The 15,557-nt window shown below is 46.3% G+C and overlaps 1 protein-coding gene across 1 annotated transcript in view; it reads left to right on the top strand.

The window, feature by feature from the left end:
* The window catches only part of LOC139273549 (zinc finger protein 850-like), a 700,279-nt gene that overhangs the window by 569,884 nt on the left and 114,838 nt on the right, over positions 1–15,557 (top strand). Inside the window, exon 7 of the mRNA XM_070890500.1 lies at positions 11,162–11,765. Coding sequence (XP_070746601.1) covers positions 11,162–11,765 — 604 coding nt within the window. The remainder of the gene's footprint in view (positions 1–11,161; positions 11,766–15,557) is intronic.

The raw sequence follows: 15,557 nt of genomic DNA on the forward strand, positions 1-15,557 counted from the left end.
GAGACTAATTGATGTCCTGTTACCGACTGCTCCAATTTTTGGCCTTTTCTCCTTTCTAACTCGATATTATTTCTGTTCTCATACCTTTGGTTACTCTCATGGACAAGTCCCAATTCGCCATTCCTTCCACAGTGTCTCTCCTCATCTTGGTATCCAGGGATGGTATCGGTAACATGCCCGGAATCACTAAACACAGAACCCAGTCTGTTGATCACTTTCAGCTACTGGACTTAGTGTGTGCCCCACAGCATCTCTCTCACCTTCGATGTGTCAACAGAGCATCACAACTGCAAACATGGTTTCAATTTAAATTTGATTCCACTCAGGAAATGTATTCAAAAAATAAATACGTAAAAGTAAATTGATCACTCAAATAATTGGCAAAGGGTTAGAGTCAACAAGATGAACAAGTAAACACATCCCAGCCCAATAAACCAGCTCTATAGTCACAGGAAAATCTGTTATCAAACTCCTCGAGTGGACAGATTAGAGAACAATGCTGATCCTAAGAACATCTAGAATCTGTTGTAAATATCTTTCACATCCTGATTGGTACAATCTGTCGGTTTCTTTTCAGTTGCAGTGAATGGAAAATTAGAGGGATGTTGGCATATGGAACTCGGTTAATTCAGCTTCTGAAAGGTGTTTGTGTTAAATTCATTTGATAGAAGGGAAATGTGGTTGGTATCATTAGAGAGAGGGAGAGAGAGAGAGACAGAGTTCACTGAGCAACAGTTGGTGTTTGCAACCAACTAGCCATGGATATTCCCATCATAGAATGTTTAGATTAGAAATATTATGTTGCGATCAGAAATGTCTAAAGACCAGTGGTTTGTGTTTGCCACATGAAGGCCACAGTGTATTTACGTGCTTCTAATGTTGATGCATGTTGAAGAAAATGCAGACTTGTGTCTCTGGACTATGTAGTAGCCAGGGACTACTATATTAGGTACTGCTCCAGTTTGATGAGAGGTTGATGGCATAGCAAGAGATCCAGCAGTTTTAAGAATTTATCTCCAGTTATCTGCAGACATCGAATGTCACAGCGTCTTGACAAAATTGGACATACAATTACCCTATTGGGTTAAATTATCGGGATCAATTGTTATAGAACTGTTACAGAATTGAATTCTTATAGAATGGAAAAGTAGTGAAGTTTTGCTTAACCTGTATCGAACATTGTTAGTCTGTACTTAAGACTACTGAATACAAATCTAGGATTTAAAAAAGGATATAGATACACTGGAGGTGGTCCAGAGAAGATTTACAAGGATGATCCTTGTAAATCTTCTCTGGACCACCTCCAGTGCATCTAAATGAGGATATATCTATCCTAATAAGGAGAGGCTGGGTCTCTTTTTTCTTCAAAAAATAACACTGAATGGTGACCTAATAGAATTCTTTAAAATTATGAAAGGTTTTGATAGAGTAAGTACAGAATGTATCATGTTTGTAACCTTCACATAACTGCAACCTTTTATGTAACAACACTGTAAACTGTATACACCTGAGCAATGCACACCTTGACCACAGGGGGTGAACTTGTGGGAGACACTCCTCACCTGGTCATCCAGGTAAATAAAGGGAGGTCCCACGCAGGGTTAGCACTTCTTGGTCCTGGGAATAAAGTCTGCAGTACATGCCTCATGTGATTCTATAGTAAGGTGTAAGGACACTACATTTGGCGACGAGGAATGGGAATCAATGACCCACGAGGATGGCCACCAGTAGCACAGAGGAACGGTACTGTGGTGGTGAGGACTGGGACGATTTCGTTGAGAGGCTCCAGCAGAGCTTTGTCACGAAGGACTGTCTGGGAGAGGAAGTGGCTGACAAGCGGAGGGTGCATCTATTGACCAGCTGTGGTTCTAAGACATAAGCGCTGATGAGAGACCTGCTCACAACCGAGAAGCTGGCAGACAAGTCCTTTGAAGAGCTCAGCACACTGATCGGTGAGCACCTCAAACTGGCGAGCAGTATACACATGGCCTGGCACCGGTTCTATACACACCGGCATCGGGAGGGACAAAGCATATTGGATTTCATTACGGACATTCGCCGTTTGGCCAGCCTCTAAGTTCACAGACACCTTCATGGGGGAGATATTAAGGGATTTCTTCATTGAGGGCATTGGTCATGCCGCAATTTTCAGGAAACTTATTGAGACCAAGGACTTGACTTTAGGAAGGGCAGCGTTGATAGCTCAGACCTTCATGGCAGGGGAAGAGGAGACCAAGATAATTTACATGCGCAGCCCTGGTTCCAACGTGGCGATGGACCAGGGAGTTAACATTGTAAACGCGACTCAGAACCCCACAGGCAGGCAAGGGCAATTCAACACCACCCAGGCAGCAACAGACTCTAGGGTTGGCCAGCAACAGAGACAATGGCAGGGGGATCGGCAATTCACGCCATCAGAAGGGACAATGCGTCCCGGGATGGGACCATTGACACTCACCAACAGAGTGCTCAAGAGTAATCAAAGAGACAATCAGAGAGGAATGCCTGGCAACAGTTCCTTTGTTCACAACAATCTCAGCTCATGCTGGAGGTGCGGTGGCAGACATGCTGCGAAAACCTGTAGGTTTCAACAATTTATCTGTAGAAACTGTAACTTCAGTGGACATTTGGCCAGAATGTGCAGAAAGCCCATAGCAAGGCTAGTTTACAAGGCAGAGGAACCAGACGAGGGGTCTGCAAGGCAGGCTGATGCTTGGGGCAAAGCTATGGATGCTGAAGTCCAGCGGGTTCATGTGGCAGACATCCACAGCTCGTATACCAAAACGCCACCTATGATGATGGAAGTCCTACTAAATGGCATGGAGCTGGACACAGGAGCCAGCCAGTCACTTATGAGTGCCCAACAATTTGAAAAAACTATGGCCACTCAAAGCTAACAGGCCCAAACTGGAACGCATTGACACGCAGATACGAACATACACCAGGGAGATCATCCCAGTGCTAGGCAGTACAAACTTGGTGGTCACACACAACGGATCGGAGAACCGGCTGCCACTCTGGATTGTCCCGGGGAATGGTCCCGCGCTCTTGGGGAGGAGCTGGCTAGCTGAGATGAACTGGAAATTGGGGGATGTGCACGCCATTTCATCTGTGGAGCAAAGTACATGCACACAGGTCCTACAGAAATTCGAGTCACTTTTTCAACCAGGTGTCGGAACTTTTAAGGGCACCAAAGTAATGATATGCATCACCCCGGACGCCAGACCAGTGCACCACAAAGCCAGAGCCATGCCATCTGTGATGCATGAGAGAATTGAGAGTGAGTTGGACAGGCTGCTAAGAGAGGGCATAATTTCGCCTGTTGACTGGGCAAGCCCCATCGTTCCTGTCCTTAAAGCGGATGGCTCGGTCAGGATTTGTGCCGATTACAAGGCCACCATCAACTGAGTGTCACTACAGGACCAATACCTGCTTTTGAGAGCGGAGGATCTTTTTGCCATGCTGGCAGGTGGCAAGCTGTTCACCAAGTTGAACCTCACTTAAGCCAACATGACTCAGGAGCTGGCTGAAGAATCCAAGCTTCTGACCACCATCACTACGCACAAGGGGCTATTTGTTTACAACAGGTGCCCATTTGGCATTCATTCAGCGGCCGCTACCATCCAGAGGAACATGGAAAGCTTGCTTAAACCCATTCCTGGAACAATCGTATTCCAAGATGACATCCTAATCACGGGTCAAGACACCGAGGAACACCTCCACAACCTGGAGGAGGTGCTACGCCAACTGGACTGGGTAGGCTTGCGACTAAAGAAGTCCAAGTGTGTGCTTTTGGCCCCAGAGGTCGAGTTTTTGGGTAGGAGGTTGCCGCAGATGGGATCCAGCGTACAGAATCCAAAACGGAGGTGATCTGTCAAACGCCCAGGCCCGGCAACACATTGGAGTTGCAGTCATTCCTGGGACTCTTGAACTACTTCGGGAACTTTCTGTTGAACCTAAGCACATTGTTGCAGCCGCTACACGTGCTCCTGCCTAAGGGTTGCGAATGGTTTTGGGGGGACTGTCAAGAACGGGCTTTCAATCGGGTGCGGAACCTGCTTTGTTCTAACAAGCTGTTGACCTTGTACAGCCCCTGTAAGAAACTGGTTTTAACGTGTGATGTATCATCCTATGCGGTTGGGTGTGTGTTGCAGCAGAGTAATGATGAAGGCCAACTCCAACCTGTGGTTTATGCCTCCAGGTCGCTCTCCCAGGCAGAACTGGATATGGGATGGTTGAAAAGGAAGCACTCGCATGTGTCTACGGGGCGAAGAAAATGCACTAGTATCTTTTTGGCAGAAGGTTCGAGTTAGAAACAGACCACAAGTCGTTAACATCCTTGTTGTCCGACAGTAAGGCTGTCAATGCCAATGCGTCAGCTCACATGCAGTGATGGGCCCTCACGCTGGCTGCGTATGACTACACCATACGGCACCGGCCAGGCACCGAAAATTGCACTGACGTGCTCAGCAGGCTCCCACTGGCGCCCACTGAGGGGGCGTCGGAGCAAAGCGCAGAGATGGTCATGGCCATTGAGGCTTTCGACACTGCAGGCTCCCACATCACAGCCCGCCAGATAAAAATCTGGACCAACAGAGATCCCCTCCTATCTCTGATAAAGAAATGTGTTCTGACTGGGGATTGGGCGCCCGCACACAGGAGGTCAGACCGTTTCACAGACGGATGGACGAGCTCTCCATCCAAGCCGACTGCCTGCTATGGGGCAGGCGGGTAGTCATGCCCCATAAAGGAAGGGAAGTATTCATCAGGGAACTCCACAGCGAGCACCCAGACATCGTGCTAATGAAGGCCATTGCCCGGTTACATGTATGATGGCCGGGAATTGACTCAGACCTGGAACACTGGGTTCGCAGGTGCACGACGTGTGCTCAGCTGTGAAATGCCCCCAGGGAGGCCCCACTCAGCCCGTGGCCCTGGCCCACCAAGCCATGGTTAGGTATTCACATAGACTACGCAGGCCCGTTCATGGGAAAAATGTTCCTGATTGTTGTCGATGCATACTCGAAATGGATCGAGAGCATCATATTGAATTCGTGCACAATATCCACCACTGTGGAAAGTCTGCGTATGGTCTTTGTGACCCACGGCTTGCCAGACATCCTGGTTAGCGACAATGACCCATGTTTCACTAGCTATGAATTCCAGGAGTTTATGTAGGGTAATGGTATCAAACACGTCAGGACAGCACCGTTCAAGCCGGCTTCCAATGGCCAGGTGGAACGTGCGGTTCAAATCATAAAAGAGAGCATGTTGCAGATTCAAGGACCCTCCCTTCAGTACCACCTATCGCGCCTCCTGCTGGCCTATAGGTCCCACCCGCATTCACTCACGGGAGTCCCGCCCGCAGAACTACTCATGAAATGCATGCTTAAAATGCGGCTGTCCCTCATTCATCCAGCCCTGTCAGACATTGTTGAGGGCAAGCGCCAGTCCCAAATCGCGTGCTATGATCGCAACCCAGTGGGGAGATGCATAAAAATCAATGACCCTGTATTCGTTCTCAGTCATGCTTTGGGACCCAAGTGGCTTGAGGATATTATAATTGGCAAAGAGGGGAATAGGGTCATAGTGGTCAGACTTAGCAATGGGCAGATATGCCGCAAACATCTGGACCAAATAAAGAAAAGGTTTAGCATGGACACTGAGGAACCTGAGGAAGATCATGAGATGTTACCCACACCACTGCCAGTGAACGAGCAACAGGACATTCAACAGCATGCACAGTCCCTGCGGCCAGCCTGGACAGGCCAGCATCACCTCAGGCGACCGAGATGCATGCCAAGGCTCAACCACCAGAACCCCAACTGCGGCGCTCCACGAGAGAGTGTCGACTGCCTGAAAGACTCAATCTTTGACCCAAAGACGTTGAGGGGAGGTGATGTCATGTTTGTAACCTTCATATAGCTGTAACCTTTTATGTAATACTACACTGTATACACCTGAGAAATGTACACCTTGACTACAGGGGGTGAACTTGTGGGAGTCACTCCTCACCTGGGTCATCCAGGTATATAAAGGGAGGTCCTATGCAGGGTCAGCACTTCTTGGTCCTGGGAATAAAGGTTCAGGTCACGTAGTGACCTTGTCTGCAGTACATGCCTCGTGTGATTCTATAGTAAGGTGTAAGGACACTACAGAATGAGTGTTTCCACTTGTAGGGAAGAGCATAACAAAGGGCAGCAATATACGATAGTCACCAAGAAATCAAATAGGGAATTGAGAAGAAACTTTTTTAACCAAAGACTGGTGAGAATGTGGAACTCGCTACCACAGGGAGTGGTTGAAGTGAATAGTATAGAAGCATTTTAGGGGAGACTAGTCAAGCATATCAGGGAGAAGGGAATAGAGTGTTATGCTGATAGAATTAGATGAGAACAGACGGGAGGAGGCTCAAGTGGAGTATAAATGCTGGCATGGTCTTGTTGGGCCGAATGGTATGTTTTTGTGCCATATATCCCATGTAATCCTGATTTCAAGAAACATTGCTTGAAGGTGGAGATAAATGACTTGCATCCAAATGCAATTGTTGCTTTAGTCTTCTTTGTAAAATCACAAAGTCTGGACATAATTTGTTCGTGAAATTAAAATTGATGTGCTGTTCAAGCACATGAGGAGGGAAAGTTAGCTGAAATTTAAGGGGATAATCAAGTTTGCTTTTTGAAAAGAGCCAGTCTATGTAGTCTTGTCCAAACTACATATTCAGAAAGAAGTTTTTGGAGGTAGACTGTTGTGTTAAAAGTAACTAACATCCTTCATCTCGCAGACTGAATTGCTCTCTGGCATATTTTGGGGTATAAAAGGTCCAAGAAGAGTCAAGTAAAAATGGTTAAATAAAATTAAACAAACAAAATGGGTTATAACTTGGAGCAAGTGGGAATGGTTGATCTATGTTTTAAAGATATTATGATAATATTGTATTAGACAGTAAAATTCCTCCGGGGCTCATGAATGAAATGGTGAATACTGTATCAAAGTTAATGAAAGGAAGTGAATGAAGATGTAAGATGAAAACAGGAAAATTACACCATCAATTTGGATTTTCTTCTTAAATCATTGTTCTTGGGTGAATTGGCATAAATCATCTGGGTGCAATCTGGTATTAATGCAAATTCTTATGAAAGTCAGGAAAGTGTAGTAAATTGATAAGATTTATCTACAAGGTGTTTGTCCCATTACCTATACTGAACAATAAGAAAGCTGGATTTGATGGCCTGACCACTATAATGGGGTTTATTTTCTCTTTAAAATATTTTGAATTGTGTGTTTCACTGAAGTTAGGCGCAGTGCTGCAGTTAATTGTGGGTACTGAGCTGTTTCTGGTGAATTAATGTGGACTGTGTTATTTGGGAATAGATTTGTGTGGGATCATTCTGTGCTGAACATATTGCTGGGCTGCGGGTTTGGCCTCAGTCCCAGTTAAGAAATGTTGTTGACATCAAATCCAGGGTCCACTTATACTGGGACCACATGCATTATGATCCCAAATCCAGGGGGCACTTACCCTATGACACCAAATCCATGGACCACTTACGCTGATAAACTAGATTCAGGGACCACTTACACCATGACACCAAATCCAGGGATTATCAATACTGTGACACAAAACCTGGAACCAGTTACACTGAAGCACCAAATCCAGGGACCACTTACACTGAGACACCAATTTATATAGCGCCTTTCACGACCACCGGACGTCTCAAAGTTTTTTTTTACAGCCAATGAAGTACTTTTTGGAGTGTAGTCACTATTGTAATGTGGGAAACGCGGCAGCCACTTTGCGCACAGCGAGCTCCCACAAACAGCATTATGATAATGACCAGATAATCTGTTTTTTTGTTATGTTGATTGAGGAATAAATATTGGCCAGGGCACCGGGGATAACTCCCCCGCTCTTCTTCGAAATAAATGTAGTATCATGGGATCTTTTAGCGCACTTGAAAGAGCAAACGGGGCCTTGGTTTACTGTGCAGTGCTCCCTCAACCTTCTGACTCACAGGCGAGGGTGCTGCGCAGTGCTTGCACTGAGACTACAAAATTACATAGGATATACGGCACATACACGGATCATTTGGACTATCCAGTCCATGCCGGCGTTTATGCTCCGCTGGGGAATTATAGAGCCTCAACATGAGGAATGGTAATCTTCAGCCCAGGTATAGGGGTTATTAAAATCAGAAGAAACAAACTCGAGCTGCCAGAATGAACATGGTTCAGTGCTAAAAGCAATCACGATAAATCCAGGTCTATTGACAAACGTGGGCTTTCAATGGCGGGACTTTTCCCCAGTATGCACCGCGGGGGTGAATGTGCCGCACCCAGTCTACAGGAGCCCAGCGCGCAAGCGCGAAATCCGCCTTGCTTTGGAGCATCCGCGATGCGTGTAATGGTGGAGAGAGACAGTATCAGAGATGCTGCGGACAACTCGGTAAGATTCAGCGGGGCAGAGGGGCGTAATGGATCCGCGAGTGGGCGGAGAGGCTTCATAAACAACTGGTGTATGCCGCAAGCCCGTAATAATAACCTGATCGCCCCAGGTTTGCAGCTCGCGGCTTTCTCCAAGTCACAGGCCCAGGCGAACTGCCGCCATCTTTGTACAGGAAGGCCGGTTCAACGCTCCGCCATCTTGAAACAGTGAGTAGCAACGCGCATGCGCAGTTCTCTTGGTACAAAACGTGGGTGGGGCTTCAGTGTCTGGTCCCAACTGGGTCCTGGAGCCCGTGTGAATAATGCAGCCTCAGTTGCTTTTCTCTCTCCGCACATTGGATTTCTCACTATCTCTTCTAAAGATGCTACTCAGTTTACATCCCACACATTTGTAGCAAGAGCCCCAGAGATGGGACCCCTTCTATAGTCCTAGGGCTGGAATGTCCCGTCTACAGTCCCAGGGTTCGAATCCCCATGTGCAGTCCCAGGTTTGGAATCCCCAGGTACAGTCCCAGTTATGGAATCCTGGGACTGTACACAGACAAAGAAAAAAATCGAGGCCTTGAATCTAAGTTGGGAAAGCAATCATAGAAACATGATTCAGTTTCTATACTAATAAATTTGAAATCAAATCCAATGAATTGTTGCAAGTAACATATTCCTTTCATGCCAAGTGGGAAACAAGTGATGTCTGGGATGTGCAGAGTGTTTGCGCCTGGTTACACAGCGTGTCTCACGGCTCTCCACTCCAAATGTGCTTCTTTCGGTTCACAGTCTTATTTATAAATCCAACGGACTGGATTGACCTCACTGTTTAAACCCCATCATGGAAATATCAGCATTTGATATTTAGTTATGCTAAACCTAAATAAAACATTGGTTAGACCTCAGCTGGAGTACTGCGTTCAATTCTGGGCTCCAAATTTTAGGAATGATGCCAAGCTTTTAGAGAGGGTGCAGAAGGAATGGTGCCAGGGATAAGAACATAAGAAATAGGTACAGGACTAGGCCATATGGCCCCTCGAGCTTGCTCCGCCATTCAATAAGATCATGGCTGATCTGATCATGGACTCAGCGCCACTTTCCAGCCCGCTCTCCATAACCCCTTATTCCCTTATCATTTAAGAAGCTGTCTATTTCTGTCTTAAATTTATTCAATGTCCCAGCATCCACAGCTCTTTGAGGCAGCAAATTCCACAGATTTACAACTCTCTGAGAGAATAAATGTCTCCTCATCTCAGTTTTAAATGGGCAGCCCCTTATTCTAAGATCATGCTCTCTAGTTCTAGTCGCCCCCACCAGTGGAAATATCTTCTCTGCATCCACCTTGGCAAGCCCCCTCATAATCTTATACATTTCGAAAAGATCACCTCTCATTCTTCTGAATTCCAATGAGTAGAGGTCCAACCTACTCAACCTTTCCTCATAAGTCAACCACCTCATCTCCGGAATTAACCTAGTGAACCTTCACTAAACTGCCTCCAAAGCAAGGAGTGGATGAGGAACTTCAGTTATTGGCAAAAGAACCGGAGGTGAGATGTGGAATCATTTGTTACACAGCGACTAGTTGTGATCTGGAATGCTCTGCCTGAAAGCAGATTCAATAGTAACTTTCAAAAGGGAATTGGATCAATACTTGAAGGGAAAAATATACTGTGCTACGGGTAAAGAGCAGAGGAGTGAGACTCGTTGAATAGTTCTACCAAAAGGCCGGCACAGACATGATGGGCCGAATGGCCTCCTTCTCTGTTGTACCACTCCCCGACAATGGCGGATAGTCTTACCCAGAGTGCCCTGCATGGGGGAATATGCCCTATCTCCATCAGCAGGGGGATAGCGCACGGGAAGGGCTGATCCCGGAGAGCGCCTTCCTGCGTGGAGCGGCTCCCGGAGACTGAGCAGAGCGATCGCGGCCTCAGCAACACCGAGTGCAGGTCTCAGACCCCGAGCCAGAGCCGCAGTGCCTGGCAGCCATGCGGCCAGGGCTCCGGCACCAGGAAGCCCCGGGGGCAGCATCTCCCCCACACAAGGAAAACAACAACTTGCATTTATACAGCAGGCTGCTCTGTGTTGGGGTGAGCGCTGGATGCGGAGGTCGATCCTGGGCCTCCTGTGTGGGTCTGTTTGTTGCATCAGTTTGAGCTGGAGTGGAGATGGAGAAGTTGCTGGGTTTAACCCCCAGTACTTCTGAGCCCAGTAGGACCAATAATTTCCCATGTGGGACTGTCAAGAAAGGTAGGTTCCCTTCCCTGAAGGACACTAGTGACCAGTTGGATTTTTAACGACAATCTGACAGCTTCTTTGGTGACATTTCTCCAGTGCCAGCCCGACAAATGACCAGATTCATGAAGCTCAATTTCACAACCTGTCTTTATGTTTTGGTAGGTTCTCTCTCAACCTTCCGTTTACTGTTTGAAATTCATTTTACAGGGTGTCAAAAGGGGAGGATTTGCAGACGGGAATCTCAAACCAAATGTCACGTCAAGATCTCACGGAGTTACTCGATACATCGGGACCGAAATATGATCAGCCTTTGAACATGAAAGCTAAAAGCACCGTTCATAGCGGGGAGAAACGGTAAATGTGCTCTGTGTGTGGACACTGCTTCAATCTATCATCTAACCTGGAGAGGCACAAGCGCAGTCACACTGGGGAGAGGCCATTCACCTGCTTCATATGTGGGCAGGATTTCATTCGGTCATCTGACCTCTGACACACCAGCGAGTTCACACTGGGGAGAGGCCATTCACCTGCTTCATATGTGGGCAGGGTTTCATTCGGTCATCTGACCTGCTGACATACCAGCGAGTTCACACTGGGGAGAGACCATTTACCTGCGCAGTGTGTGAGAAGGGATTCACTCGGTCATACCACCTTGTAACTCACCAGCGAATTCACACTGGGGAGAGGCTGTTCACCTGCTCCATGTGTGGCAAGGGATTCGCTCAGTCATCTGAACTGCTGACACACCAGCGAGTGCACACTGGGGAGAGACTGTCCAGTTGCTCTGACTGTGGGAAGGGATTCACTCGGTCATCTCACCTGCTGATACACCAGCGATTTCACACTGGGGAGAGGCCATTCACCTGCTCTGAATGTGCGAAGGGTTTCACAAAGTCTTCGGACCTGCTGATACACCAACGAGTTCATAATGGGGAGAGGCCGTTCACTTGCTCTGAATGTGGGAAGGGTTTTACTCAGTCATCCACCCTGCTGAAACACCAGCGAGTTCATACTGGGGAGAGGCCATTCACCTGCTCTGAATGTGGGAAGGGATTCACTCAGTCACCCCACCTACTGAGACACCAGCGAGCTCACAAGTGACTGCAAGGTTTGGATTCTGCTGTTGTTGCTGCTGTTAATCACATCCTGGATTGAATCGTGTTCATTCTGACTGTTGGAGTTTGTTTCTGCTGGTGTTGATAATCTTTTAACTGAGCTGGAGTTTAATATTTTGATATTTCAAATAACACAGTGTGTCGATATTTAATGTCTCCAAGATAAGAGGAGACTAATTGATGTCTTTTCTCCTTTCTAATTCTACTTTATTTCAGTTTTCATACCTTCAATTACTTCATGGACAAGTCCCAGCTCTCCATACCTCCCAGCCTGCCTCTCCGAGCCTTGGGATGCAGCGATGGTATCGGTAACATGCCCGGGATCACGAAACACAAAACCCAGTCTGTTAATCACTTTCAGATACTGGACTTTGTGTGTGCCCCACAGCATCTCTCTCACCTTCGATGTGTGAATAGAGCATCACACCTGCAAACATTGTCTTGAATTTAAATCCACTCAGAAAATATATTTAACCAAATATAAACAAGTAAATACATCATGGCCCAATAATGCAACTTTATATTCACAGCAAGGAGTCTGTTATCTCGAGTAGACAAAATAAATATCCCAAATGTAAGAGCTCCTCGAATCCTTCAATACCTTTCAAATCATGACCAGTTTCTCCTTATTCTAGAATTCCCCATCCCTTGGGAGTCGCTATTGGTCAAAAACTGCTAATTGGAAATTTCTAAAAAAAGTTTCTCTTTCCGGTGTTTAAAGCTGACCTGTTCCTTCTCTCAAAGAATCTCTGAGGAGACTCTTTGATTTAAACACAGATCTCCCCTCTCTTATATCTGGGATTAGAGTTACTGGGAATTTGAAAACGTGACCACTTAAAAGGGCCCGTCAGTCATATGCAGACTGAACCGATCACAAAGCTTGGTGTCAGTGTGAACTATTCCTCTCTCCAGCCTGTAACCGATGAAACTTGTAATACTGAGGCTGAAGTTCCACTTCCGTGGGTGCAGGCAGTGCTGGGCAGAGAGGGAGCAACAAACCGGGTTCAGAGTGGGCACGCTGGTTTTCCCCTTTCCTGGGGTTTCCCCTGAGCATGTGCTGGGGCCCAGTGGGCTTTCACTGCTCTGGGGTATTTCCGGGCGTGTCCTCACTGCTCCTGGAATTCCCACACATTGCCCCCTGGGTGTGAGGTCAGAGCTCTGTGCCTTTAAACACTGGAGTGAAGCCGAGTCCTGCAGGCACACAGTCACCATGAGCAGTTTCTAACTGTCTGGATCGACCTTTTGGGAAAATTAATCCCACTTTTCGGCCAGTTGTGTTTTTTTCCCATTTTTCCATTTCCTGTTCCTTTGGTTTAAATCTTTATTTATTCCCTTTGGTTTGGTTTCATTTTCACTGCTGGACCTCCCACTAAAAGCACTTTGTCTGATCTGCCCGTGGGAATTAGCAGACCCATGGCAACACTGGTAAGACATTCGATCCACAGAATCGGCTAGTTGGAAATTCTAATCAGATCAGGGGAAAGAACAGGGTTTGTCTGTTATTGACCATAATGTAAGCTTAAACCAGAGGGGGTAATAGATTAGATTATAATGTGCGAAGTTTATACCTATAATTGTGAAACTATAAGAAATAATATAATTAACAGTAGGCAGAGTATTTTAGGGATATTAAGAACATTACTGAAGAAAAGTATCTGCTGGGATCCAGGGAATGTGTTCAAGTTCCAGCTGTCTTTTCCTTGCTTCTTGCCAAAACCCAGCAGAGAAGCCAGGGATGGATCACTGCAGGCTATAAAAGTGAGGGGAGACTGATGTAAGGGGGCAGTCTGGACTGGAGACACCGGAGATCAAGCTCAGGGTGCCTGAGGTTCCATCCAGCGGGCTGACCTCGTGTCAGTTACTGTGAACACACGGGACTTGCATGTTTACTCTGATTGATGAATCAATACAAGATACGGTACTGGGCAGAAAATCTGCTCATCTTATATTTCGTATTAAAGTTGCTGACACTGGATTCTCAAACCCGCTAATTAATATCACATGGCATTAGCTAGAATCTGACATCTCTTTACTGTTCCACTCTACTCCTTTTACATTTTTACCATTAAATCTACTTTTCCAACCACTGTCTTCTCCCAAAATATATCACCTCATATTTCTCTGCATTAAATTTCATCCAACATCTACCAGACCCATTTACTAACTTGTATATTCACACAGAAGTTACTGGCAGTCCTCACAGTCGGTCATGGTCCCAGATTTGGTGTCATCTGGAAAGTTTGATCGTGTGCCACAAGTCCAGATCCTGTCTCTATATTAAGAACAATGGTCCCAACACTGACCCTGAGGGACACCACTGTTTACATTCCCCCAGTCTGAAAAACATCCATTAACCACTACTCTCTGCTTTCTGCCTTTTACCCAACTTCCTGTCCACACTGCCCCACTCCCTTTAATATTGTGAGCCTTTAATTGATAAACAAGCCTTCTGTCCAGCACCTTATCAAACACGTTTTACCAATCCATCTGCACAACATCCACTGCATTTCCTTTCTCACTACACTGTGTTATTTTCTGAAATAATCCCTGCTGTCTCTCCTGAATGAATCCATTTCACTACCAAATGTTGCAATGTTTTCTCCACACCACAGGGTTTCATCTGTTTAAAGCCACAACAGAAAGGTCCACAAAGTGGCCCCGCGGCAAACTCCAGGGGAGGGAGGAAATGAGCGTCTGTAAATGAAGGAGACCGGTGAGGGAGTGTCTGTAAATGGAGAATTGTTGACTGGTCAGGGAGTGTCTGGAAATGGTGACTGGTGAGGGAGCATCTCTAAATGAAGGAAAAATGGAAACCAGTCAGGGAGCGTCTATAAATGAGAAATGGTGACTGGTCAGGGAGTATCTATAAATGAAGCAGGAATGGTGACTGGTCAGGGAGCGTCTGTAAATTAAGAAATGGGGACTGGTCAGGGAGCATCTGCAAATAAAGGAAGAATGGGGACTGGTCAGGGAGTGTCTAAATGAAGGAAAATCGTGACTGGACAGGGAATCTGTAAATCAAGGAGAAATAGTGACTGGGTTCACTCACTGGTTCCTCTCTCTCTCGACCCTGTCATATACAATATTTGTGGAGGATTTTTACTAAATCAGATCAAAAAAATGATAAATGATACAGAAAATAACTAATTTCACATCTTATGTCACCATTTCCTGACACTCCCTGACCAGTCAACAATTCTCCATTTACAGACGCTCCCTCACCAGTCTTCTTCATTTACAGCTTTACGCTGTATCGAGCCCGTGCTGTACCTGCCCTGGGAGTGTTTGATAGGATTTTGTAGAGGGACCTTTACCTGACCTGGGCGGGTTTCATGGGACAGATTAGAGGGAGCTTTACTCAGTATCTATCTGGTGCTGGACTTGACGTGGGAGTGTTTTATGGCCACTTTAAATACCGTATCTAACACATACTGTACGTGACCTGTGAGTGTTTGATGCGTAGTTTAAATATGCTTTACATTGTATGTAAGCCAAGCTGTCCGTAACCTGGCTGTGTTTGATGAGACAGTGTAGAGCAGTGGTGGGTCAAATCTGGCCCGTGCGCCATATCCAGTCCGCCAAGTCATTCTATCCGGCCCGCTGGATGGGACAGAAATAGAACGCGAGCCGGAGCTCGAGCTGTACATTCATCTATCCACTTTCACTTCTAATGGATCAGAGACAGACTCGAACTGCAGCCAAGGAAAACCCATAGTAATACTTTATTCAAAATAATTCGCAAAATCGATTCTCCCCGGCCGATTAAAAGAAATC

This window comes from Pristiophorus japonicus, chromosome 9 (genome assembly GCF_044704955.1).
Source record: "Pristiophorus japonicus isolate sPriJap1 chromosome 9, sPriJap1.hap1, whole genome shotgun sequence".
NCBI lineage: Eukaryota > Metazoa > Chordata > Chondrichthyes > Pristiophoridae > Pristiophorus > Pristiophorus japonicus.